We start from the raw sequence: 26,607 nt of genomic DNA on the forward strand, positions 1-26,607 counted from the left end.
ACCTACAGATGACCTGGCCTTGTTTGTTCAGATGACAGCTCTAAAAGTGTACAGGGAATATTCTCTTGTAATACAATGATTTGCCGCAAGCCCTGACCTCAGTGACTGTCAGGGAGCAGGTCTGAATTGGCCCTTTCTCTGATATCGTGACACTGCTTCTGTTGCCTCGATTGTGACCTCTGATTGAAAGATACCCCTGGGACTTCTATATAATAAGCATGACTCCTGACTCTTAGCCAGGTCTGCTTTCTTAGATTTTTGTCAGACTTTCCTAGTAGTCCAGGCTATATATGCTACAATTTACTTGAGCTGTCACGGTGCTCTGTAACCGGTGCGCTCTTTGAAATTGAGGAGGTTTTTAAATCTGCATTTTGCAAATGGAAATATATCATAGTCATGTAATATATAAACAACTTTCTTATTAGGTATTCCATTGCAAAATGCATATTAAGATTTTAATGTTTGTGTTTGTTTGTTTTTACTTTTTCCTCAAATACTGCATAGAACGCATTACCTGTACTTTTAACAGCAGTCATCCAAGTATTATAGTTCAAATGTTGCTAAATGCATCTTTTTTTTTGCATCCATCCCCTCTGGTGCCATGCAAATTATCCAACTTACTCCACTGTCCGTAGTAAATCTTTGAGTATAGTATAGCTAACCACATTGCCTAAGTAGCAAATTACAATGTTTTAGCTACGCTGCCACTCATTCATTGTTTAACCTTGTATCATAAAGTGCTTCTTTCTTGCATAATGAAAATGGTTCCATTATGATTTTCTGCAACTTTTTCTCATCATGACTCCTTCTACTTCCACCATATGTGCTCCAGTTTCACACTGGCTCTTCCACCACAACAGCCAAAGTATGCAAGGCATAGACAATACAAATATGGATGCTCCGGTGTTGTTGCAAATCATAAAACTGGCATGTAAGTGTCATTGGGCCAGTTCAGAGATTCATTCCCTTCTTGCTAGACCATAGCATACCCCCTCCCTTTGCCTCCTGTGGTCTAATGTCTGTTCCCTAACCAGAACCATAAATCTATTCAAACCATAGTAAAGTGACACTAAACCACAGTTCCCTCTTACATAAAGGAAAACTGTAGTTTAAACCAACCAGAATTGGCATGCCAGTGAAGGGAGGGTGAGGGGGGAGCCCATGTTTCTGGTGATTACTCACAACTTTCTAGGTCCTGATTTATCAAGCTGCACTGCGGTCAGTTTGGCATGAATGCTTTCTTTATCAAAGAAATTATATTTAATAAACAGTTATATTTTAGTCAAGTCTTTATGCTTTTCAACTGGTTCACTTATGCTTTGGCTGTTCCTCCAGGTACAGGAGTCTTTCTGAGCCTTTGGGTTGGGTACACTACAACATGGGCATTATTATGTGTAAAGAAGCAGCTCCCATATTTTTCTGCTTTAATGAGACCCATGATCTCTGAAATTTCAACATGAATATTCAAGATCTGGGATCTATCCACAGATAATATTCATAAGTTCTCTTACAAGCACACTGCATGTTTCTTGTTTACTTAGGCACAGGAGTGATTCCTGAAAGTGCAAAAATGTGTACCGTTGCAAAATCATTTGCACTACATGCTTTGTACGTGAAGTATCCACAATAGTTGTTTTAACTTGTGAATGGCTAACACGTGGTCCTTCAGATGCTTTGAATTCTAGCTCCTAGAATTGATCAGGGATGATCACAGGTTAACTATTCCTAGTTTAATTATACATTAACATATATTGGACTAATGGGAGTAGCTGTTTGTAATAAGCTTAAATGATGTGCATGTATATACCTTATTGTAATTGTCCCTATTTCATAGTATGCCGTAATGACCCTGAAAAATTACTGTATTTTTCCGTCTATAAGACGTCCTCATGTATAAGACGTCCCCTATTTGGGGGGACTCCAATTTAAGAAAATGGGGGAGATTTATCCATGCATAAGACACCCCCAGAATTTTGACATTATTTTTAGGGGAAAAAACTAGTTTTATACACAGAAAAATACGATAATTTAGAAAGTAAAGGTACAATAGAAGAAATACACTGAGTCAATCTGATTTTCCTTTTTATATAAGCACTTTCTTTAATGTATGCTTTGTTTTCTAAGACTTCTGCCTGGTGCAAATCACTATGATCAAAGTATAAGCCACTTACCTTTTTAAGTAAAAATCCAAATTACTATGCATTGCTTTCAGACCACAAATAAGATTGCCATGATACCTGTCTTCCATTTTTCTTAATGCAACCTCAAGCCTGTTTAAACAAAAAACAAAAAAACAAACCTTGAACATTAGATCTGAATGCTGGCACAGTGTTAGAGAGATCTGAAATTCATCCAGGATGCATGGACTGAATGACTACTTTCTTTATTAATCTTACCCTGGCAGCAGTAGTACTGATGCTTTGTGTGGGAGGTGAATTATACTTATAAATCAGAAAAGTTAAACAGTAGTTGAATTTTTAGCATTTGTTCAGTCTCTAGCATATATGCCCATTTTACTCAACCCCTTTTTCCACAGTCACATTATTTGGTCATTTTATTAACTACTTAAGTTCCAGAAAATATGTTTACTACTATAGGTTCATATTTAACTGTTTTTCCTACGTCACAAAATACCAGTACAGTGGTACCTCTGGTTACAAACGCCTCGGGTTACAAACACTTCGGGTTATAAACTCCGCTAACCCAGAAGGAGTAACTTGGGTTAAGAACTTTACCTCAGGATGAGAACAGAAATTGTGTGCCAACAGCACAGTAGCAGCAGGAGGTCCTATTAGCTTAAGTGGTACCTCAGGTTAAGAACAGTTTCAGGTTAAGAACGGACCTCCGGAATGAATTAAGTTCGTAACCAGAGGTACCACTGTAGTTAGAATGGTGTTGAACAATGTTTTTTAACCTATATACTAGAAGAGTAAATTTCATGAGAGAGGCAGCAAAGCAGGCCCTCTTCACTGCCACCATAAGTAGGCATTTGTTGTTGTTGTTTAGTCGTGTCTGACTCTTCGTGACCCCATGGACCAGAGCACGCCAGGCACTCCTGTCTTACACTGCCTCCCACAGTTTGGTCAAACTCATGTTTGTAGCTTCGAGGACACCGTCCAACCATCTCGCCCTCTGTCGTCCCCTTCTCCTTGTGCCCTCAGTCTTTCCCAACATCAGGGTCTTTTCCAGGGAGTCTTCTCTTCTCATGAGGTGGCCAAAGTATTGGAGCCTCGGCTTCACGATCTGTCCTTCCAGTGAGCACTCAGGGCTGATTTCCTTAAGAATTGATAGGTTTGATCTTCTTGTAGTCCATGGGACTCTCAAGAGTCTTCTCCAGCACCATAATTCAAAAGCATCAATTCTTCATCGATCATAAGTAGGCATACGTGCGCTAAATCAGCTGCACTTTTATTTGTGAACTGGTCTATTTTTCCACGCACAGTTCCCCAGTATGCCAGGGGGCTGAATGTGCTTCATAGCATCAAAGGGGGTGCTATAAGGCAATTGTGTTGCTAGCCTTCTGCATTTCAGCACCATACAGTGAGACAGAGGCCTTGACAGGATCGCCAGCTCTGTCCACTGGAAAATTTCCAGAAAATTAAAGAATCCATTGAAACCCATAAGACTCTTAGGAGAGTCCATCTTAATTGGTCTCCCACCCCTGCAGGAGAAAATTGATAGAGTGGCCCTAAAGTTCAACAGGAAGCAGTCTCATCATGACATTAGAGTCATAGAGCCAGCACCACTCCAATTCCAGACCACCAAATCCAGGGAATGTCCTGTCCTGTGGGTCAGGCCAATGACCACATGAGATATCACTTCATTATACTGCATTTTTCTGTGAAAGTGCAATTTGTACATATTTAAATAGAATAAATAAATAATGAAGTCTCAAGCTGGATCGGGGGAAAGTAGCCTTGCAAAGGCATGGGCAATAGTCCTAGAGTTCTCCATCACCATACCAGAGACTGCCTCTGCCAGTTCAGTCAGGTAGGCTACTGGTCAGCTGGCTATGCAGAACAGAAGCAGCACAGTCAATCTCTTTTGGTCTGGCACCAGGTAAAAGCTCCAAAAGCCAGCTGCCAGATGGAGAGGTCTCCTGGTGAGTCACTGTAAGAACGTCATTTGATCATTTAGTTTTTGAGATGTAAAATCAAATGGAAAGGCTATTACGATTTGGTTTGAAATCTAGATGATCTGTTGTACAGTGTGGTCATGGTCACATCTTAAAATACTAAATTGAAGCAAATGTTCCAAGGGTTTGCCTGTTTAGATACATTCATTTAGGGCTGTCATCAGCAATGAGCTGTTTAAAATACAGCATGACAGGAAGCCATGTTCTTAAATAATTGATATTGTGACAACTATTGACTAACGATTCTGAAGAAGTGTGCATACCAACTAAGAGGAGGGGGCAGAGGGGTGTGTGTGTGTTTGTGTGAACTTGAGACAGAAGGGGAAAGCACGCTGTGAATTGGCATCTCTGCAAATCTGATGTGGGTTACCAGATCAGCTTTGCCTCCACTTAGGGTTAATTTGTATATTTGTAAATAATTATTTGTAAATAAAGCCAATATCATAATGATACAATAAGTCTCGGCACTCTCATCCAAAGTAAACGAAGTCCATTTAGCATTGCCTATGCAACTTTTCACCACTGGGGAAGTGGGGAACACAATACAAGATGACTAATATGTAAGCCTGCACATGGGGTATATTATACTTCTAAGCTTGCTAGCATTTTGTCTTTAGTAAATCCAACCCAATCCGGTGTATGTTTCCTCAGAGGTAAGTCATTCTAGAGCTTCATTCCAAGTAAGAGTGCATGTGATTGCTGCCTTAAATGTCTGTGTCTTTTGTTACTCTGTTAACAAAATGACTGGGAACGTTCCCAAAATGTCTTGAGACAGAACAAGCATTGCTATGAAAATGTTATTGCTGGTGGCAAGAGAGAGAGAGAAATTAAGAGCAGGCTAAAGTACAGAGAATATGGTTTCTTTTTGCTCTAGAGAATCAAGGTGATCACAAAGGGTACTTTCCCATGGCACATAATCATCCCAAGGGATTAAATGCTCCAACAGATCATCCTGATAATACATAGATTTTAGGAAACAGGTGCTGGAGATATGACTTGATTACATTCAGTGCTCCAAGTTCACAGTATGAAAAATCAGGAATGAATTTGGAAGTTCATTCCACCACCTTACACTGAGTGTTTCTACACATCACAAAATCAGCCAGAAGACTCAGGCTTTTCTGGTCTGAAAAGGCCAGAAACAAGAGGTCTACACTACGTATAGAGATCTTTAACATATAATATCACATATTCCGATGTGAATTTCTTCTTTCTAAGTTGACTTCTACCAGCTGCTGTGAGTTGGTAAGTAACTTTTTGAGTGTCTGCTGCATTTCTGAAGCAATGTCTGCACAGGAGATTACCTCACTTCTGTCTGGTACTGTATTTGGTTCACACATGTTTGGATGTGGTGCTCTTTTCTTTCTGTTCCTTCTATATTGCAAATTCACCTTTCTTTTGTACATGTACTGAGTTTGACCAGGATTTAGTTTCTGATATCAGAAGCTATCCCCATCTCCCTCCACTTTTTTTTCTTTTACATCTTCGTAGAACTGCAATTACAACACCTTCTAAATAAGCTCTGTCACCGCAGTCCATCATGTACATCCTACATCCCAAGCCACCCCAATGCAGAGTCCATCTTATTTAGCCATGGCCCAGGTGCACATGAAAAGTAGAAATGATGTCACTCAAGGGAACAAACATAAAATAGGAAGAAGCAGAACAGAGTAAGGTCCTGGATCCCTTGAGAACAGCGCAGGATCAGGAGATAGAAGCTCATCAGTAGTAAGGTTGGTGGGTAAAAGTTAAAGGTAAATGACCCCTGGATAGTTAGATCCAGTCAAAGGCGACTGGAAAGAAGAGGAAGAGGGCCAGATCTGAGTGCTAACCACACCTTGGAACCAGCTAAGACTCGTAGAATAAAACTGACCACCAGTAAAAACTCAGAAATGGCACAGTGGGCATATAAGGAGGCAGCAATTCCTGTCCCATCCAGTGTTCATCACAATCAGAGCTTTCTGTTCTGTTACAGTTAGGCTTCTATTAAAACCTGGGTTATTTGTCTTACTACCCACTATGGCTGAAAGCCTGAAACAAACATAATTACGTGCAATTAATTGTGCAATTAACTTCAAGGCATTTCAGTGAAAAGGAAACACAGAAACTATGCAGAAAATAATGTGATAATTTGTGTAATGTTTGTGGATTAAAAAAGAAAGCAGCAAAAAAGTAATGCCACTCATAGTTGCTTGCTTCATTTCCATTTCGGACTTCAGGCAAGCATGAGAGTTGTGGCAATCCTCTGCCATCCCTAGGCAGAAGACACAGTTAAACCTCAGCTATTCAGTGCCCCCACTAGGAGGGGACCTGCCCTTTGGAATGTTTTTTGAGGAAATCTTGTGTGGGTATAATCAAAGGGAAGGCAATTATAGAAGCTTATTTACATACCTGTTTACTTAACTGGTCCTTATTAGTAGCCCTACTAACCTTTCACAGACACATTTTGTACTTTCTGTTTCTATATGGAGCCTTATTTTGCAAATATTCTGTGTGCTACAAAGTACAGAGAAAGGAAGTAAGAGAGAAAATACGGGCTCTGTCTTTTTTCTGTTTTTACTTACCACCTTATCTGCCCAATCCTATGAATATTTATTAAGAAGTCTTGTTGAGGCCATTTTGTCTCACTGCCCCATAAACCTGCATAACATTCTGCTGTAAATCAGTGCTGTTTGTTTGGCATTTGTTCCAACAAAAGGTTAGAACTTGAAAATATCTCTCATCCACAGGTAAGGAAGAAGCATTTGCTTATGGTTCCGCGGATAAGATGGAAAGGAACAAAGAACGTACATACCAATGGCTTCATACACAGGTTTGGGATTTTGAAGCAACTAGCCCCAGAAATGAAAAATGGTGAGATCATTGCCTTTAAATTAGATTTTTGGATTGTAATAACACATCATGTAACATGAAACCCATCTTAATTGTCCTAAAACAAATATGCTTTTTTTTGCCAAAGGCCAGATTGCCAAGTTTCAAACACACTCCCGTTGAGAATTAATTTAATAAATTCTGCATCTCATTCTGCCACAAACCTTAGTGAATTGCTATGACATGCCAGCATGAAATATCACTTCATAATATCCATGAATATTTTTTCTGTCAGAAACCCAAATAGTTGTATTTATGAAAAATGCAGGAAAACATATATTTTTCTCCAAGTTACAGAATGCATTCAAAATCATTGTAATTTAATAGCTAACCAGGTACACTAAATAGTGCACCGATATGCTGAGGCATGGCAGATGGCATTTTGAACTAGGCATGGGCTAGAGTGGACAATATATCTTACAGAAATACACAAGGAAAAAGGGAGCAGAAATAATACAAAGCTTTTGATTTTTTTAAAAAAAACAACAAAATTTCAGGTCTTCACATTTGAGGAAATGCTTTCCCTTTAAGCTTCAATGATTTATCTTTGTGTAAGTGGTGGTTCTTCAGAAGTCAAAAGAGAGTTTCTCTGAGGATAGTTATCAAGGCTGTCAGGCAGATGACACCTGCAGATGCAAGGCAATTCTGCCTTCAGATCAGAAAAAAACACTCCTCAGAGTTTTCTTGTCGGTGGGGGGACAGCTAAATGACAAAAGGCATACAGGTGGGCTTTTTTAAAACATGGTCACGATTAATAAAGATGCTAAAGTACAAGAGACAGGCTCCAATTGGTGGAATATCAGAGAAACTAGTACACATAATTGGCATCAGCCCATAGCACACACAATTCTGTCCCAGGAAGCAGGTGCGCACTACAATGCAACACTACTGGGACGCGGGTGGCGCTGTGGGTTAAATCACAGAGCCTAGGGCTTGCCGATCAGAAGGTCGGCGGTTCGAATCCCCGCGACAGGGTGAGCTCCCGTTGCTCGGTCCCTGCTCCTGCCAACATAGCAGTTCGAAAGCACGCCAAAGTGCAAGATAAATAGGTATCGCTCCGGCCGGAAGGTAAACGGCATTTCCGTGCGCTGCTCTGGTTCGCAAATATCCTACTTACTTGTAATAATAGCTCTAAACAGATCCCTCCCTTCCCTTTTTTGCAATCTGTTTGTATTGAGATCAATGGTGCAGTGGACCCAGGGACAAAGTGCCACGATTGATTTCTCAGTAAGGATGTTAATAGCATGATTTTGTAGGGCGCTATCTGCCAATCCCATGCCAAATTGAATTAAACATTGTGAGCAGCTGCTTACCTAACAGCAATGGTAACCGTATCAAGTGGAAGTCAGTGACAACAGATACTCCCCAAAATATTATTGCCTGGAACAAGATAGTATATTTCAATTAATTATGTTTAGGAGTGAGATGCCAGACAACGTTAGAACATCTTAGAAATGAATTTCACTTGTATTGAATATTATTTAAAGCAACAATCCTCAAGTAATCATAGAATCACAGAATTGTAGAGTTGGAAGGGACCCTGAGGATCATCTAGTCCAACCCCCCTGCAAGGCAGGAATATGCAGCTGTCCCATACGAGGATCGAACCTGTGACCTTGGCATTAATAGCACCACACTCTAACCAACGGAGCTATCCAGGCTCTCATGATAGTCTTCAGAAAAAGATAGAAGTTCAATGTATAGTTTAACCTTTTAAACAATATTTTATAGAATGAGGAGGTTTTTTATACCCATGAGTACCATACTTACCCTTGAAAAATATGTGGGGTTTTTTTTAAACCAGGTGAAAAGATAAAACCATAAACTATAGTATTTTCAATCTTGAGCTCTGTAAGTTAGCAGAGGGGCCCAGATATTACAATTTAGTTTTTATTTTATTCCCTGGTTTTAATTTTCATAAAAGCATTTAGAGAAGATAAATACAATAGTTTTTTTAGAATTAAGGTCAAATGTCATTTATGCAATCTCAGTTGTTTCTAACAACACACACCTATATATGCCTACTCAGAAGTAAGCCATTGAGTTCAATTGGGCTTGTTTCCAGATAAGTAGGTATACTGTTGCAGTCTAAATCATATTAAATCACTTCTGTAGATGTGTGTGGCACATTAATGTTAATAGCATTTGTTAGGATAATTTAGGTATTATGACTGATCCTACTTACCCTCAACTTGATGGCAAAACATCAACTGGAAAGGAATCAGAAGCCATGTGGTCAAATAACTGATAGACTTATCTAACCAAAACCAAGATTACTGCTATATAATAGACTGCTTGAATAAGATTGGATAATGATAGGTGTAATTTATACTCTTTCAATACACTAGTAAATTCGATAAATTTCTAGCTATTAAAGAACTTGCATTTTGAGAATTTTATCTTAAACTTTCTGGCAATGAATGACTTCCTTATCTGTTTGAACCAGATTGTTAAAAAATAATATTCCTTAAACCCACTGAAAATAAGAGCCAAAATTCTTAATGATATTTAGCTAAACATTTGACGACCTGCAGTTTCTAAGCAGTAGGTGTCATACAGCCCAATGCTAACTATCATAGAATGATGGAATTGTAGAGTTGGAAAGATATGTTTATCCAGAAGTCCCATTGATTACAGTGAAGCTTGCCAACAGGTAAATATGTACACTTAAGGACAGGACCTAGTAATTGCCTTAAGCGTTTATTTTGTATTGTTCTCAAACCGATATTTAGTTGGGGGGTTTTATACTATTAAAATATGTTTAGCTGTGTTTATGGTATTCATACATTGCCATGAGACAATTGTAAAATGCTCTCCATAAAGTGTTTAATAGTGATATTTATGTGTGCCCAAGGAAGCTTTAGGTTTGTCATACAAGACCCTACTTGACTTGCCTAGGAAATCACTTTTGAAATAGGGAGAAGACTGGGAGGAAGCAGTGTGTTGTGTGGTTTAAATTTGTTGCTCAAAGATAAGGCAAACATCTCACTGGGTATACCAAAGCCCTTGGAGCAATTGAAATAGTTCATTGGATACTAGCTTTAGTATTCTGATGCATTTTATTCTGTTACTGACATATTTGTCATTTTCCATTCACTGTATAGCAAACATTTCTTACCTGAGATAGATCCAGAAGTTATCAAGGGAGGAAGAGTTCAACATGTGGTAAGATGTTTTGTTTTTACCATGGTAATTGGTTTTTTTAAAAATCTGGACATGTATTATTATTATTATTAAATTTATATGCTACCCTTTATCAAAAGATCTCAAGGCACAACATTAACTCAGTGTACAACATTAAAAAATGATTACAATTGCAATCCCGTGCATTCTTAACTGGCAGTGAGCCCCACTGAACGCAGTGTGACTTACTTATGGGTAAATATGCATATGATTGTCCTATAAATGCTTCTGAGATCAGGGTGAGACCGTTCTTTGAATACTACAGCTGTGTAAAATCAAATCTGCATATATACATAATTCATAAGCCCTTTGCATTTGTCATCTGTCCCTCAGTTGTGGGTTATCCCCTTTGCATGTGTCATTACCAGTCCGCCAGGAGCTGGACTGGCATTCAATAAGCTGCCAAGTGCAATGTAAGGTGTTGATTTCAAAAGCCCGGAATGGCTAGGAACACAGTTACTTAAAGGAGCACATCTGCAATGCTGCTCATACTTTTAGATCAACAGGGAGGCCTTACTTTTAGTCCCACTGTTGTGTGGTGACACAAAGCAAGGCCTCCTCTGTGTTGGCACCTCAACTGTGGAAAATTACAATAAACCCCCTCAGTAACTATTGTTTGGCACCAGCTTAATTTATTCATTAAGACTTCTTGAAGATAAGGGAGAGTGTCTTACTAGCATGAACATTCAAGTTCTTACTAAATTACTGGAAGTATTCTATTGGGGGAAATGTTTTAGCTGCGATTTTTAGTTTTTCATTATATTTTATGTGATTGCTTTGTAAACCAGCCTGTGATCTACATAGGTAAAGGGCTGTTTAGAAATAAACATGAGTTGTGAGCCCTTGTTCCACTTGTTCAATTGCACATTGACTTTCAGCAGTACCTCAGATTTTGAGGTGCAGGGAGAATAGACAATGTACAGGTTATACACTCTGCTAACCCAGAAATAGTGCTTCAGTTTAAGAACTTTGCTTCAGGATGAGAACAGAAATCCGGCTCTGGCGGCGCAGCAGCAGCAGGAGACCCCATTAGCTAAAGTGGTGCTTCAGGTTAAGAACACTTTCAGGTTAAGAACGGACCTCTGGAACGAATTAAGTACTTAACCCGAGGTACCACTGTATTAGGGTGGGTGCTGAATCCAGTTGTGTGAACAACAGAGTACCACTCAAAAATAATTACTTGTGTATGAATAGCAAACTGACTTTACTCAGATGTATGCTACATCCCCTCTGACGAACAACATAATACACCAACAAAATATGTGGATGGGTTTTGTTCACAGTATAATACAGATTTATCTCTGAATTATGTTTGAGGGATGAATTTTACCCCCAGTCTGAATGACTAGTAACCCAGATTACTTTTTTGTATAAGCCCACAAAGAGATCAAGCTACTTCTTTAAGACCTGTTTGATACAGCCAGGCATGTTAATTGGTAGCTTCTGCCTCGTGAATATATTAATTTCAAAACATTTATTGAAAACTTGAGATGACTCCCAGCAGAATAAAAGAATAAAAACCAGCAATAAGTGTTTAAAATAACAATCAGTACAGTAGACTGTGCAGCAGCAGAAACACAGCACCACAGTGTCCACTTTGTGGCCATAAGCATTCTGCCAGAGGTATGTTTTAGTGCTTAAGCACAGACTAGGACTGGGAGAACTCAGATTTCAAACCCTGTTATGTAATAAACCTCACTTAATGACCTTGGGCAGGTCATGCAAACTCAGTCTGACCTAGTTCACATAGTTGTGGTGAGGACTAAAGTATCCTACTTTGAGGTCCATGGAAGAAAGGCAGGATATAAATGTTGCAAATAAATAAATAGGACGCAAAGCCAAAGTATCTCATCAAATAGGTTGTTCTTGGGTTCATCAGCATGGCATCCATGGCCAACAGTATGCCCACCAGGACCTCATCTGGTGCAATGAAATATTTCCTCACAAGTCCGCAATAATTGAGAAAGTATTTTTTCTTTCTGCTCAGTCCCTATCTGCACTGTCTTGGCCTCTCCTATACACCCTCATAGCAGCCATTTTGTGAGTGGTGCCCACAGCACTTTCTCAAAATTCCAGATTTTCCCACTGGTCCAAAAAGGTTGGTGACTCCTGTTCTACAGCCTCAAAATCATTAAGATAAAAGTATGTCTTCACCTCACATGTGTGCACATGGAGTAGGAACAGCCTTGCATAGCTAAGGCAGTAACTAAGCTAATCTAGGGAGAGGTGAACTTTAAGAAACCTGTAGGTGCCAGACTATAAAGGGATTTTAAAAGAGCCACCTTAAATTAAGTCCAGAAGGTGTCTAGTCTTTGTAAAGTAGGATGAATATATTCCCAAATGTAAGCCTCTTCCAAGAGATGGGCAACAGAATTCTGCACTAGTTGAAGCTTCTGGTCTATCTCCATGGACAGCCTTCAATGAAGCACACTTCAGCAATACATTTTAGAGATTACAAAAGCATGGATCAGCATGGCAAAACCTCTCTTCTCCAAAAAGGGGGCAAGACTATATCGCAGATGAAGTGGATAAAACAGATGTTTGTATAACAGATTGGGAGAATTTAGATCAGGGTCAACTGGCAATTAGATTTCTGGCAATTAATAGTTGAGCAGGAAGGGTATCTTATTTTTGTTAGGAACAACAGCAACATAATTACTTTTTTCTAGCTAAATTAGGCTGCTGAAATGTGTCCACCAAGTTCATAGGCTCAGAGTGTTCACAGAGGCCCCCTCTTCTTTAATTCCAACTGTCTTCTGCACATGGTTCCAGTTTGTAGGTCTTGGGGTTCTATTAAAAACCAAAACCAAACTAGATCCAAGAAACCTGAAGTCTACTCCAGTCTATAAGAGTGGACAAACACTGAATGACTGCATTAATTTGTTCTGCCAAGATCTTGGAATCACCACAGTCATTACAGATACACTTCAGAAGCTGAGAGCACTTAGTCCATTGAAATAATTGAGAAATAAAGACTGTACTGTATTCTTAGGTCCTCCCTCAATAAGATGTAAGTGTATTTTAACTTTCTTGCAGATGCACCAACTAATTTCACAAAAAATGTTAGTACATTTATGAATTGTAATTTTATTTATGTTTTAAAACTTAAATACAGCATTGCATTCACAAATAACACATTTTTAAACTCGGCAAAATTAAATTCGTATGTACATTTCAGTTTCATAGGCTGTGATCCTTACATGGAAATAAATCTAAACATAAATAGTCTTACTTACAAGGATTTATGGTTGAAAGACCAGTATTTGTAATGTACAGATATGTGCATTGCTGAAACCATTGAATTAATTTCTCTATTCAATCTCCATTCTAAATCTAAAAACATACTGACATGAAAGAACTTTTTTCTGTTCTATTCTTTTAAATCCATCAATATGTTACATTTTAATATAATTATCTTATGCAAGCTGTACATAAAAACTCTTCTGAAGGTTTAGTTAGGTAGCAAAGATGAAATTACTCACTCAGTGTTTGATTGATAGAACTGATACTTGCTCTGGATTAAGCACAAATATAGCAAAAAAAATAATCAAATATAACATTTCTGGCTTTCAACCCTGACTTTAAATTATAGACTGCTCAGTAAATGATCTTAAGCTGTTTAAGGTTTCATCAGTTGTCTGCAAGATTTATTTTCTTCAAAATTACTGTACTAAAATGTTGTCTTTTGTTGCTGCACTGATTCTGATCACAAACCACAATTTTAAGATCGCCTCCTATTTACAAAAATGCTTTGACATAGTGCATTTGTTCAGACTGGGCAGCAATAAAGGATTGTGGGATCATTCTGAAGAAGATTGTTTGACAGAGCCGGCTTGTTTATTTGAGAGTAATGTGAGCTGCATTCAGAAAATGTCATATTTTGTTTCTTGATTGTGTACATTCTCTTTCACTGCTTCCAGACAAGCCCTGTAAGGAGAGAAGACACGGATTTAGAGCTTGTTTCCATGACCAGTGGAAGTACTTTGACTCAGAACAAAGAAAAAAATAATCAGCCACACAGACACTCTGCAGGACCTTCAAGTAAGTTGTACTTTCCTTTTAATAATCAGCTAGATAAAGCTTGAATCACCTGACTGGGCTTAGCATCAAATGACACATTCCTAGCAGGACAGTGGTGGTTTCGTCTCTACTTCTGCCCTTACTTTGAAATTTTATGTGAATATAAAATGTATGCCTATAGATATATTGAAATGTTAGTGTATGCATGTAGATAACATAGAACTACAGAAATGTGTATCTGGCATATCCAGAGCAAGAGATATGTACGTATGTATAGACATATACATACATACAGTGCTTTTTCTGGGGGTACACAGGGGTATGCATACCCCTAAACATTTTGTGAATCTAAGTTTGGCCTCATTGAGGGCCAGTATTTCAATATGAGTAGGAAAATGAGAGTACCCCTAAACATTTTGGGGGGATATCACTGCATACATATATCTCTAGATGTGTATGAATGGGAGAGTGATTGACAAATTGATTTAAAGAGAATGTGTATGATAATGTGTGTGCATAAAACCACGTGGAAAATTAGAATCATCAGAGATTTTGTTTAACTAAAACCTATAATTTAGTTACTTATTCCTCTAGGCCCTACCAAACCCTTTGGTGTTTCCTGAAGATGGGTATTTGTCTGCCGCTTAAGGCCTAATCCTGAAACCACTTGATCATTGGTAGCTTTCAGTGAGACAAATGGCATGGTTTCATTCACTTTAGTAGTGCAGCTTTGATTTAAAATGAGAGTCTTCTGTCTTTTCAATTGTTTAATACGTAAGTATTAAATCAGTAATTTGACATGAACAGTTTAGTGTACTTTTTTTTACAGAAGTTGAAGGCAAAAAAAGAGTATAGTATGCAATTAATCCACAAACAGCAGTTAAGCACCTACTGCGATAAGTCTAACACTAAGATTTGCTTTGCTACCATACAAGTTGCAAAGTTTGGGCATACCAAAACTATACCAGTATAGCATCACACTCCTTGATGTTATGATTCCTTCATAGAAAATGTCTGATGGAGTTGGCAGAAATGCTTTAGGATGCAAGTGTATGTTGAATGCAAGAACCAGACAGCCTTTATTCAGAAACATATATTTAAATAGCGCTTTTATAAAGAATTGGTGGACAGGTAGAAATACGTGGTTTACCAGAAAAAGTAATCAGAAATATTTTAGTATTTAAAAACTATAAGAAAAAATAAGATTGAGACATAATAATGTTTCAAAGGTACTTATTAGTGAATAAAGCTGAGGTCTGTTGCATTGCTATGTTCATTTATATTCTATCTAATTTTTCTAAGAAATCTGGAGAATCAATTTTCAAGCTTAGTGTAATTTTGGCTTAGAGAGTCAATTAGCTGCTTTTGGCACTGGAGAGTTTGTATGCCCCAGTGATTTTTGCTAATATTTTTAATTTGATTCCAAAGATGAATGCTTTTATGAAACTCCTCTTAGTTTCAAAAGAGAATTCTTTCATGGCAACTCTAGACTTCCTTTGTTTTTGTTTTTGGTCTGGGCTATTTCACATTCTAAGAAGTCTAAGACTGCAATCCTCTGCATACTCCCTGGGAAAGCCCAAAGTGGGGCTTGCTTCTGAATAAACATGAGCAAGATTGCAACACATGCAACAGTCATGCTCTGAAACACTTTTTCTTAATAATATAAAGGACTACAACACTTTTACATTTTTCCTACCATGGTAAAATAAATAATTGCAATAATAAGTAAATCTATTTGAAAATATCATTCGTTGACTTGGACCTGGAGAAAGGCACACTCTGCAAACTGAATTGAAAGAAATGCATAGATTAGAAATCAATAAGTTCCATTATTTGCTTTTTTAAAAGATAAATGCTGCATCCTTCTCAGTAAAAGTTTCCCTTTGCCAGTGAGGGGGGACAGTTTTTCATTCACTAAAAGATTGTGAGGCCTATGCTTCCCTTCAGCCTAATCCTCTCCTGTGATTATTTCTCTCTCTCTCTCTCTCTCTCTCTCTCTCTGTGTGTGTGTGTGTGTGTACATGTCATGTTAACAGGCTTACAGTTGTTGATTGTACATTATCTTTAAAAAAGCTTTCACCAGTTATCATTGTATGCACATATGATTTAAATATTTAAATAAATGATTTCAGGACAGACCCAAGAAACGTTGTTTAAAGAATAAAAATAATAAAACAGTTACTCAACTCCAACCTGCTAAATTCTACTTATTTCATATAACTTCAAACTGATGTAAACATTTTGCAGCAAAAGATTTGTTCTGGTCACTGTTGTTAAATAGCTGGTTTCCTCTCACACACAACCATGCTGTATTTGCTGCTAAGTAATACAATATGGTAAAGGATTTGGATAAATTATAAAATACGTCACAGAGTTCTAGATAGACTGGTGAAAATTCTATGACGTCTTAGCAGACGTTATGGTATGCCAATACACTGATTTGCAAAGTCTCTATTTTTCTTTCTTCCTGCCCCCTCCAATAAAAGTTCCAAATATTTCCTATACTGCATTACTTATCAAAACAGAGTTGTATGTCAACTTTGGCATCTGTTAAAGAATAGAAGATTTAGTCGGGGGGGGGGCAGAGAGAGAGAGAGAGAGAGCGCACAGAACAAATCATTAGCAAAGAAAATAGATTAAAGAGAAGAGAACTTAATGCCTGGGGGAAAGGAGCATTTATTCAAATTTAAGAAGTCTTTTCAGCACACAATTAATTCTGCAGGTTTTTTGTACATGCAGGCACCTTAAAATCTGACTCAAAATATTGAAATTTTGAGTAGCTGGGCACAAATAATTTAAATCACCTGAGTGTCTAGCAAACGCTTTTTTCATTGTAACGGTCACAAAATTTTACATTGTAATACTAAACACACATGCAGTTTGCCAAATGCTATAGATTATAAAGGATGCTTCCACCCCAACCCAGATACCTTGGACTTCCCAATTTAGGCAGAAGTATTCCAAGAGCAGACTCAGGTTATTTCATGCCAGCTCTGGGGAATGCATATGACACAGATGTACCCAGAGCCTGGGTACATTTTGAGGGCACCCTTTTCTATACTGTGAGGCCTCTGCTGTGGCATCTGACTGCTCTTACTGCAACAGAGTCCTTGGAGCATGTAAGACTCCCACATTCCATGCCTGAAGCTTCTGATCTGCTAAAGGGATAATAATATTCTATTCTAATATCATTGACCTCATGTGGCACCAGAAGCCTCAGAACCTTTGCTAGGTCCACCATGTATGCAATTTCTGGAATGGTGCTTCAAGAACATGGTGCTTCTGTTCCAGGAATTCAGCTTCCAGGGTTATGGCTTGCTGCTCCTGTGAAAACATATCAAGGCAGTAATGGTTTATATGCACAAAACATGATGTAGTACTAGGTTGAACTGGAAAAAAACCAATTCTGTATTTATCTGTTAGTGTAATTGTGGTTTTATAAAGAGTAGCTTTTGTGTATGAATGTGTGGTTGTTGTGGCATTAGTTTGAGAAGAACAGGGCTTGTGATCTCAGAAACATTACAATGAAATATTGGCCTTTTGGTAACAATCATAAGCAGAGAACTCTGTTCTTTTTTGTTTCCTTTTGTCTCCTAACACATTTGTTGACTTTGAAATTAAGGGTTATCCTACATGAAGAACTCTCAAGAAAAACTAGAGATGGGAAGGTTGAGGGCAGTACCAATATGTTTGGTACTGTAAACTTAGCTAGGAGCCATGCAGCAAGTTGAGATTTGTAACAGAATGTTATAGTGTGAAGTGTTCAGAGTCCAAGCCAGCCAGTCATTCCTTATTCGTGGGTACTATATTCCACTTTCCTTTTTCCCACCCCATCAATTGTGAATCTTATATATTATTAGGCTATTTTGGAGTTTTTCCCCACTGAGGGTTTTTTCTTCTATTTTTAATCCCTGCAAACCTCAGTGCTACACCAAGAATGTTGGTATCTCTCTTTTGTTTCCCAGCGGCCCAGTTAAGCTACATAGACATCAGCACTTAAGACTGCTGTTTGATGAGGTAGTGGCTCTGCTGCGGCAAAATTATTGTGTGTTTCTATGGAGTTCACACAGGAGAATTTACTGATTGGTTTTTCCCAGAGTTCCTTGACTTTCTGTTAACAATGATGTATCAGATAGGAAGATAAAGATCACTAGAAATCATTATTCTCTTGCTACACCTACTTACACCCATATTATGCTTGGTACACAACATACATTTTCTAAATGGCAGAAAGGAATAAGGCAATGATTCCAGAAGCCATAACTGTCCACTTAAGAATGTCCTCTCTCTTCTCCATCAAAAATATATTTATAAAAGCAATGCAATAAGAAATTATCCAGCACCTGAATAACGCTGCTGAAGTTATGAGAGGCAATGCCACATCATATATACATACAGTGAAATCTGTTTTTCAAATGCTGGAACTTATGTAGCCAAAATAACACCACAGGGAGGGGAGCAAAATCCTTAAAAGTTGGCAAAATGAAGCCCAGTGACTACTGGTGTTTAGTGGGCACACTAGACTGATAGGTGGAGCAGGGGCACAGAAAACCAGGGTATAAGGGGAATGGAGGAATGTCTGTCTGAAACCTAAACAGGAGCACCCCAGGCCGCAACATTATGTTGCAAGTCACACATTATGTTACAAGTTCCCCATGTAGTTCTGTGTGGGATTTTGAAGCTACAAGATACACTGTGGCTCTTAACATCAAATTCAATAATACAGGTTCCTTTACTGAGGATACAGTTTATGAAATAAATAAGCAGATTGGTGGGTATCTTTTAGGAAAGATAATGCTCATACCATTATTAAATAAAAGTAAACATTTTATTTTATTTATCAAATGAAAATCACATTTTGAAGCTCAAGTCCCTAATACAAAGTTTTAGATACAGCCCAGCAGGATTTCTTTTGTTGTTGTTGTTCTTACCCAAGCCATATTAGAATGAAAGGAAGCTTAGAGTACAGTTGCACAATTCTCATTCCTTTCCACGATCTTTTTGGAAGAGATGCTCAGGATAGATTGCATCCTATTGCTATTTAAGTGGTAGTCTTGTAACACTTTTCACCAAATCTCTCGAAGTGCCAAACCACTTCAGAACAATATTTTTATAAATGAAAACAGACTCGGAGATACAAAGGCTGGGTAGGAAGTAAGGAAGATAAGAAAATAGATTTCATAAAGATAGACAAAGAAATAGTTCATACCCTCATAAAATTTATAAGAGGCAGCAACTTATAATGACAATTATTGGATCAAGGATGTCATACCAAAACAATAGCCCTGAGCACTTTCTTCAGTCTAAACACAAAATGAGGGACTGACTCTTTCACAAGAAAATTACAGTTTCAAAAACTCTAATGCTGTTCCTCCCACCTACCTTTTCCTCATCACAATTTTCCAACCTTAAAGTTACGCCTCCAGTTAAGGAAGCAGACAAACTCAATAATGTTGCTTTCTCACTTGGCTTAATTAGAAACCTCACCAAAGGCATAACTGGATTAACATCAGTGTTGCTCTTAGAATAGAGTTCCTTATCTGGTTCTTATAATTTTAATGGGGAAAGTTCACTATAAGTCCAGAGTTATTTCTGATTAACCAAACAGCATGGGTTGAATCCAGGCTTGCCTGAAGAAGAGTCTCACTAATTGGGGGCTTCCGAGGGTGAAAGGGGAGGAGACAGTTTTCAGCAATTCCTTCTTACTTCTTCAGCCCTCTGCTCCATAGGGTCGGGGGGGGGGGACGGGACTCCGGAACAGTGTATGCAAGGAAGAGATCAGCAGAAATTGCCTCCTGCAGGAGCATCCAGTGAGTGGAAGCATCCACTGGATTAGAGTATCATTTGTACAAGAAGGAATCCTTCCATTCACATAGGGAAATGTCTGGATGCAACTCAGTCACATAAGATGAACCGCATCTATTTTTTTCCTTAATACTGCTGTTCTAATCTTAAGTGCAACTTCTTGTAATTGGTATAAGTTCTGGTGAAAGCTGTTAAAGAAGCAGGGTTATAGAGTTTATACCAGGGGTCAGCAAACTTTTTCAGCAGGGGGCTGGTCCACTGCCCCTCAGACCTTGAGGGGGACCAGACTATATTTGGGGGGGGAATGAACAAATTCCTATTCCCCACAAATATCCCAGAGATGCATTTTAAATAAAAGGACACATTCTACTCATGTAAAAACACACTGATTCCCAGGACTGTCCACGGACCGGATTTAGAAGGCGATTGGGCTGAATCCGGCCCCCAGGCCTTAGTTTGCCTACCCATGGTTTACACACAAAAATCTAGTTTACCTACTTCTAAGTGCCAGAGGACTGAAGCAAAGTCTGGGACACAGTTAAAGTTAATTGTGACTAAGGCTCAAACTAGACACGATATGTGATCAGCATTTTACTGTGAAGGCATTTTCTTAAGCATTAAATGCAGCCACAGAGGTATGAATCAACCCAGAGCCTGGTGCTGGGAGTGCAACTTTTAAACCCTTTTCTCACAACAGTTTGAATCTCACACCCCAAGGTTGCTGTTTGCTTTGTAGCTATGTTTTCTTTCATGGGATAATTCGCAGCTTAGGGCAGGAATGAATTAGAAAAACCAAGTGGGGGGGGGGAGAGTTAACTGCCTCCCTGCTCTCACCCTTATTTCCACATCTCCTCTCTATTGCATCTCTCTCCCACCCACCCCTTTTAACTTATGGGGAAATGTTGTTCCTGATAACAGATTTATTGTGTCACATCTCATTGCGCCATTGAAAGTGATGGAATTAAATTTATGGCTTGTCCATATCAACAGGACTTGGTCATGATTACACTTAACTGGATTGGGGCTAAAGTATTACAATGGCAACTGCTGGGAATTGCAAATGAGTAGATTGCTGTTTTGCTTAGGTCTTTTTGGGGGAGCTTCCCAGAGGCAGCTGTTTGGCCACTGGGTTTTGGACTAGATAGATCAATGGACTGATCCAGAGGTTTTCAACATTTTTGAGTCCACGGCCCCCTTGACCCACTACATTCTTTCTGCAGCATCCCTGTGGGGCTCAGAAGCCCAGTTATGTCACCCTTTGCTCGCAGAGCTGGCAGCCTCTCACCCTTTTTCAAACACCCTCCCTTGTGGCGTGTTCCCTCAGCCTCCTCTCCTCTCCCCTCTTCTTGGGAGTCCTCTGGGCAACCACAGCTGCTCCCCCCCCCGGTCTTTGAGCTGTCCACCCCAAAGAGAGGTGCCTTCTCACACTGCCCCACTGGGGCCTGGGAAGCACCCCCTGGCCAGCCTCGGAGGCACCATTCACCTGGGAAACTTGTAGCCAGGTCTGCTATGACAAACATCCATTCAAGGCTTTGGGAGGCAGAGACATGAGAGGGCATCAGAGGAGGGAGGGAAGGGAAGAGGGACAGAGACCAGTTTTGCCCATGGCACCCCTGACCATCATTCAAAGCACCCCAGGGTGCCATGGCACACTGGTTGAAAACCACTGGACTGATCCAACCAGCTCTTCTTAATATTTTTAGAGTCATTGAATTACCTTCATTTATCAGACGAAGCCATATCAGAGGCTTTGGATGATTTTGAATATAAACACATCCATCTAGAGGCCATATCCACTTTTAGTAGCCATGTTGTATACACTGCAAATGTATAAACAAAACGCATACTGTAAAATATACTTGCAAAAGACTTATGCATCTCAAGGAACTGAAGTTGGCACCAGCTGGTGTGTACTCAAATGGAAAGATGCATATTTTCCTAATTTAATATGTGGAATTACATTAAAATTACACATTCCTTCTAATAGTGAACCTAAGTAGGCAAGTGTCTGTTTGAAAGCAAAATGAGACCACCTAAAAGCAAGTGGCTATATCCAACATAGACTCACTAAGAATGATGGGCATGACCAGACATTAATTTTAATGGCTCTACTCTGAGTTGGACTTACTTGGATACAACCCATGATTCTGGTTTTCACATACTTGTTAATTAGGTATGCAAAAGTTTATGTGAAAGGTTTTTGTATAAAAAAGGGGGAGCCTGTGAGCTTCCATGACCTGTAGAATGTTGAAAGAATAGTGATGAGAAAAATATGAGCAAGACTTCTAATTGCCTGGAGAGGAAATTTTGGGCTCACATTTAAAATGAAAGACAGAAATTCCTGTCTTTTGCTTTTGGGGGGAGGGCGCAGTACAGCTTAATCACAGCTATAATGACTCATTTCTGCATTGTTTTCAATGTGTACTCTCATTTCCATTTTGGGAAGTGCTGAATGTCTGCACGAACCAGAAACTGGAGACACTGTGTGAAATGCACAATTAGGCTATGTTTACAGTGTGAAGCACTTTTGTAGATAGTGCTTTTTAATTGTACACCTCTTCACATCATTATAATACTAGGCAAAGCAGCCACCACTGTCCATGTTGTCTGTACACACAGGTGGGTATGTATACCAACCAGTACATGTACACCAACACATTGGTGTTATCTACTCCCCTAAATTTGTGTTCCCATTCCTCCTGGCTGTGGGCAGAAATGATGTAATGCCACACTGCAGCTAAGCACATGTTGTTCTATAGTACTTTTTTGAAATTATTTTTGGTCATTCAAAATGCTAGCTGTCCCTAAAAAGAGACTACAGAAACTGATGTACTGATTTATCAATATACAGTCTGTTCCATTGGTGTAGCCAAGGGAGGGCAAGGGGGCAGCTGCCCTGCCCCATCAATCTAAATCAATACAAATCTGAGGTTATACCCATGGTCTGTTCCCTGCTTTTCCTAGTGCATGTAGCTAGACTGGAAAATGTGAATTGGCACAGGCCTTGCAATGTCGGAAAGTCCACCCCAATAGAAGATGACATGAAAAAGCGCTCTCTGTGTACACAGGGAGACAGAAAGCACTTGAGAAGTTCATTCTCGGTACAAAATGGATTATAACCATTCCAGCAGGATGAGCCTTATATATATGAATGGTGCAAGACAGGAACGATATGTGTGTGCAGCACCCCAAAAATGTACCTGCATCCAGCACAGAATGCACATTATCACAGTGTGGTTGTGGGCAGATGGACTGTGGAATGATGAAGGTATGGCGGAATTAGTCAAATTAAGCTAAGGTTACCCTGGAGGCCAGGAACATTTTGTGGCAAGCGACACACACACATGCAGTGCTATATTCAACCACCGACAGTAGCAGTTATAGAGCAATGAAGCACTCAGATTTAGGATGGGCAGCCAGCCCTCATCCTGAACCCATTACCATGATCACTATATTGTATATTGGAGGGAAGTGATAAAACTACATCTGACAAGCCCCAGTGAGTGCTATATGGCTCCTGTTTGAGGCTGATTGGAGCCCTATGTAGTACTCAGAAATTTCTGAAGGTGTTATTGACAGCTACATAGTTACCATTGAAGACTTAAGATTTGAATAAAAATTCAATATTTAGGTCAGCTTTCTCCATTTCTTATTCAGTGGAGTAAATGGTGACTTCCTCTGTCTTTCCCTTGGTGGATGTCTGGCGAGCGTATGTTGGGCTGAGAAATTAAAATAGCAACCCGTTGGCCCTATAAATCATCTGGAATTTTCTTCATGTGGTTAAAAAATGCCAGAATCCATAAAAATGATATCTCTGTGCCACTTATGTGTTCATGAAATACGGTATGTGCAAATGACGAAGAAATAATTGGACACGAAAAGGAAACAATGAATATGTAAATTATATGTCTGGATTTTTTCAATTTGATTCTAATATTCCTAAAATACTGCCCATGCTTTTTACAAATCTCAGTTGCGAATTAGCATGTAAATGGGAATGAATTATCAATGCAATTTGTGAATGTGTTAACTATGTGTTTAAAATGTATATGCTTAATCAGAGGCATTCCCTTGTGAAATAGTATTCAGTGCTGATCACATTGTTGTCACTCTGCACATCTCTTATTTCCACCAATGTGGTTAGTGTGATTTCCCGGCCAATGAATGTTTTATCTGCAATTATTCAGAAGAAACACATGTGTGAGAGAGCACACACATATTAAATATCCACAAATTGCCATTGAGATCAAAGTTTTTAATCAGTTAATGGCTTTAAAGTAGCTTAGATTTTCTGCTAAAACTTTTCGAATTAGGAACTAAGTAACAAAATTAGGCATGATGAGAGGCTGCTATTTTGTTGTTGTTGTTGTTGTTGTTGTTGTTGTTGTTGTTGTTGTTGTTGTTTTAAAGATGACTTGAGCAACAGCATTTTCATACCAATTTCTTCTTGTGTAGAAAAGGATTCACCTGTGCCTGAAAGATCACCTTTGGGGCCCTCGCACAAAGAGCGGATCTCATTTCGAGACCATCCACTTCAGCTCAGCGGTGGATGGGGAAGTGGCAAAAAGAAGGCAAAAGCTTTGAAATAGTCATTGGACCTTCAGCATTTAAAACATGTGGTGAGCCTGTGCATTGCCATTCTTTTTGGATTCTGCAGATAGAAAGTTCCTCAGCTCCATGTATTCTGTATTTTATTTTACGCTGCATGATTTCCCACCTTTTCTTCTTCTTCTTTGGCTAAGTTCTTTTATAAATATCAGAGAAATTACAATATTTGTATCTGAAATTTATTTTTGCAGTATGGTTTAAAAGCATGTATGGAATTATTATAAAGTGGCTGGTGTGATCCGGTGAACAAATGGATGTATACGTACAATAATGGTTTGTGATTGTGCAGTGGTATGTGACCGAGATAGCCTGATCCACAGTTGGATTTAAGTACATGTGTTTAAACTCGTTTCCTGTACCTCTCAATCAAGCAAAACAAATCAAAATCAAATTGGCCCAAATCTAGGTATTTTGCTTCTCTGCTTTGTAGATTGGAATATGTATCTGTTAAAAAGTAAAATGTGGAATGTCCATCTTATTCCAAACATATTAATGTTGTAAATATGTTTTGTGTAAAAAATGCATCAATTTCTCCCCAGCAGTTGCACACCCCAGTGGGGTGAATGAATGCACATTCACAGCACATTAAAATTCAGTAATGTGATATTAAGATCTGTTTCATAATTCCAAATTATGTTTATTATTTTGTGGTACATTGGCAGTCTTCTTACTTTTCAGGTCTGCTACCCTATTTTCCAGAATTAAAGTATAACTTTTAACATCACACAACAATTTTGTCCTAGCCTATTACTTCAGTATCGGTCAAAATCTACCCTTTTGTAGCCTCATGATGAGTCCGTCCCTTCCATGCCACTGATACTAATGTTGTTTGCATTACTTCAATGCATGTATGCTTTTCTTACTGAAGCAATGTTTCGGTTAGCATGGTACAAATTGCTGACAGAATCTGGAGAAACAATTCTTTGGTTTTAAACTCTTCTATTTACTTTGGTGTCATTATATCCCACTGGAGCCTTGACCCACTCGGAAATACTGTTGAAATAGAAAAGCTAAGACAAAAATCAAGGCTTCAGTCAATAAAAATAAAAAAGATGTATTAATATGTTGTGGCTGTGTTTAGAATATATTATACATTCCCTGGCACAGTAAAGTTCCTATCATGTTGTCTGTTTTCATTAATGTCTTCAAGTTAATATGGTTTGGAAATGTTTCTCTTTGTCTAAGACCACCGTAGGAAAAACCAAAGCAGTATGGACCTCTAATATTTTTTATGGCTGGGTTTGCGATAAATAGAAAATTGCACATTCGTCTTGCCAGCTATTTACTGCACACAAAGATTTGGGTATTGAATTACAATCTGTATTTTAATGTCTCATGTCATAATTCATTTTTTAAAATGAAAATGCTGCTAAACAGATGGTTTCAGCTTTCAGACTTACCTGCCCAACACTTGGATTTAAGAAGATGCAGTCCAAAACCCTAAGCACACTCACTTGGAAATAAAGTGCAGTGAAAATCAGTTGTGCAAAGTTGCTAGCTGTAAATTCACTGATGTCCAAGTATTCTCATTTTAAGACATTTCAGAATTGAGCTGTCCAGGTTAAAATCTCAGCAGTGGAATTCTGTTCAGGAAGAATGCCATTTCTACTCTGAAAAGTTTCCCATTCGTGGTGTGTGACTTGTCACATCCACACCATATGTTTAAAGCAGTCCTTTACCACTTTAACAGTTATGGCTTCTCCTCCAAAAGCCTGGAATCTGTAGTTTGTTAAGGGTCTCCAATGACTCTCAGCACACTTAACAAACTATAGTTCCCAAGATTCTTTGGGGGAAGCCACAACTATTTAAGTTGTATGAGATGTGGATGTGACCTTAGAATGGGGAGCCTTGACAGCAAAGCATACAGGATGGCCACAGTCCACTTGCTCAACCTAACCTGCCTTCCAGGGATGGAGTTAAAAGAAGAGAGGGAGCTATATATACTGTTTTGAAGTCCTTGGGAAAAGTGTGGAATATAATTCTGA

General features: G+C 38.8%; 1 protein-coding gene across 4 annotated transcripts in view; it reads left to right on the forward strand.

Moving 5' to 3' along the window:
• Positions 1-25,232, forward strand: part of LRRIQ1 (leucine rich repeats and IQ motif containing 1) — a 102,717-nt gene extending 77,485 nt beyond the window's left edge. For all 4 annotated transcript variants that reach the window (XM_082240933.1, XM_082240932.1, XM_082240934.1 and 1 more), the window contains 4 exons: positions 6,865-6,988; positions 10,111-10,171; positions 14,110-14,230; positions 24,470-25,232. In XM_082240933.1, coding sequence (XP_082097059.1) covers positions 6,865-6,988; positions 10,111-10,171; positions 14,110-14,230; positions 24,470-24,603 — 440 coding nt within the window. In that variant the 3' untranslated portion in view covers positions 24,604-25,232. The remainder of the gene's footprint in view (positions 1-6,864; positions 6,989-10,110; positions 10,172-14,109; positions 14,231-24,469) is intronic.
• Positions 25,233-26,607: the final 1,375 nt, after the last annotated feature.

Source organism: Podarcis vaucheri, assembly GCF_965113315.1.
Source record: "Podarcis vaucheri genome assembly, chromosome: 10".
Taxonomy (NCBI): Eukaryota; Metazoa; Chordata; class Lepidosauria; order Squamata; family Lacertidae; genus Podarcis; species Podarcis vaucheri.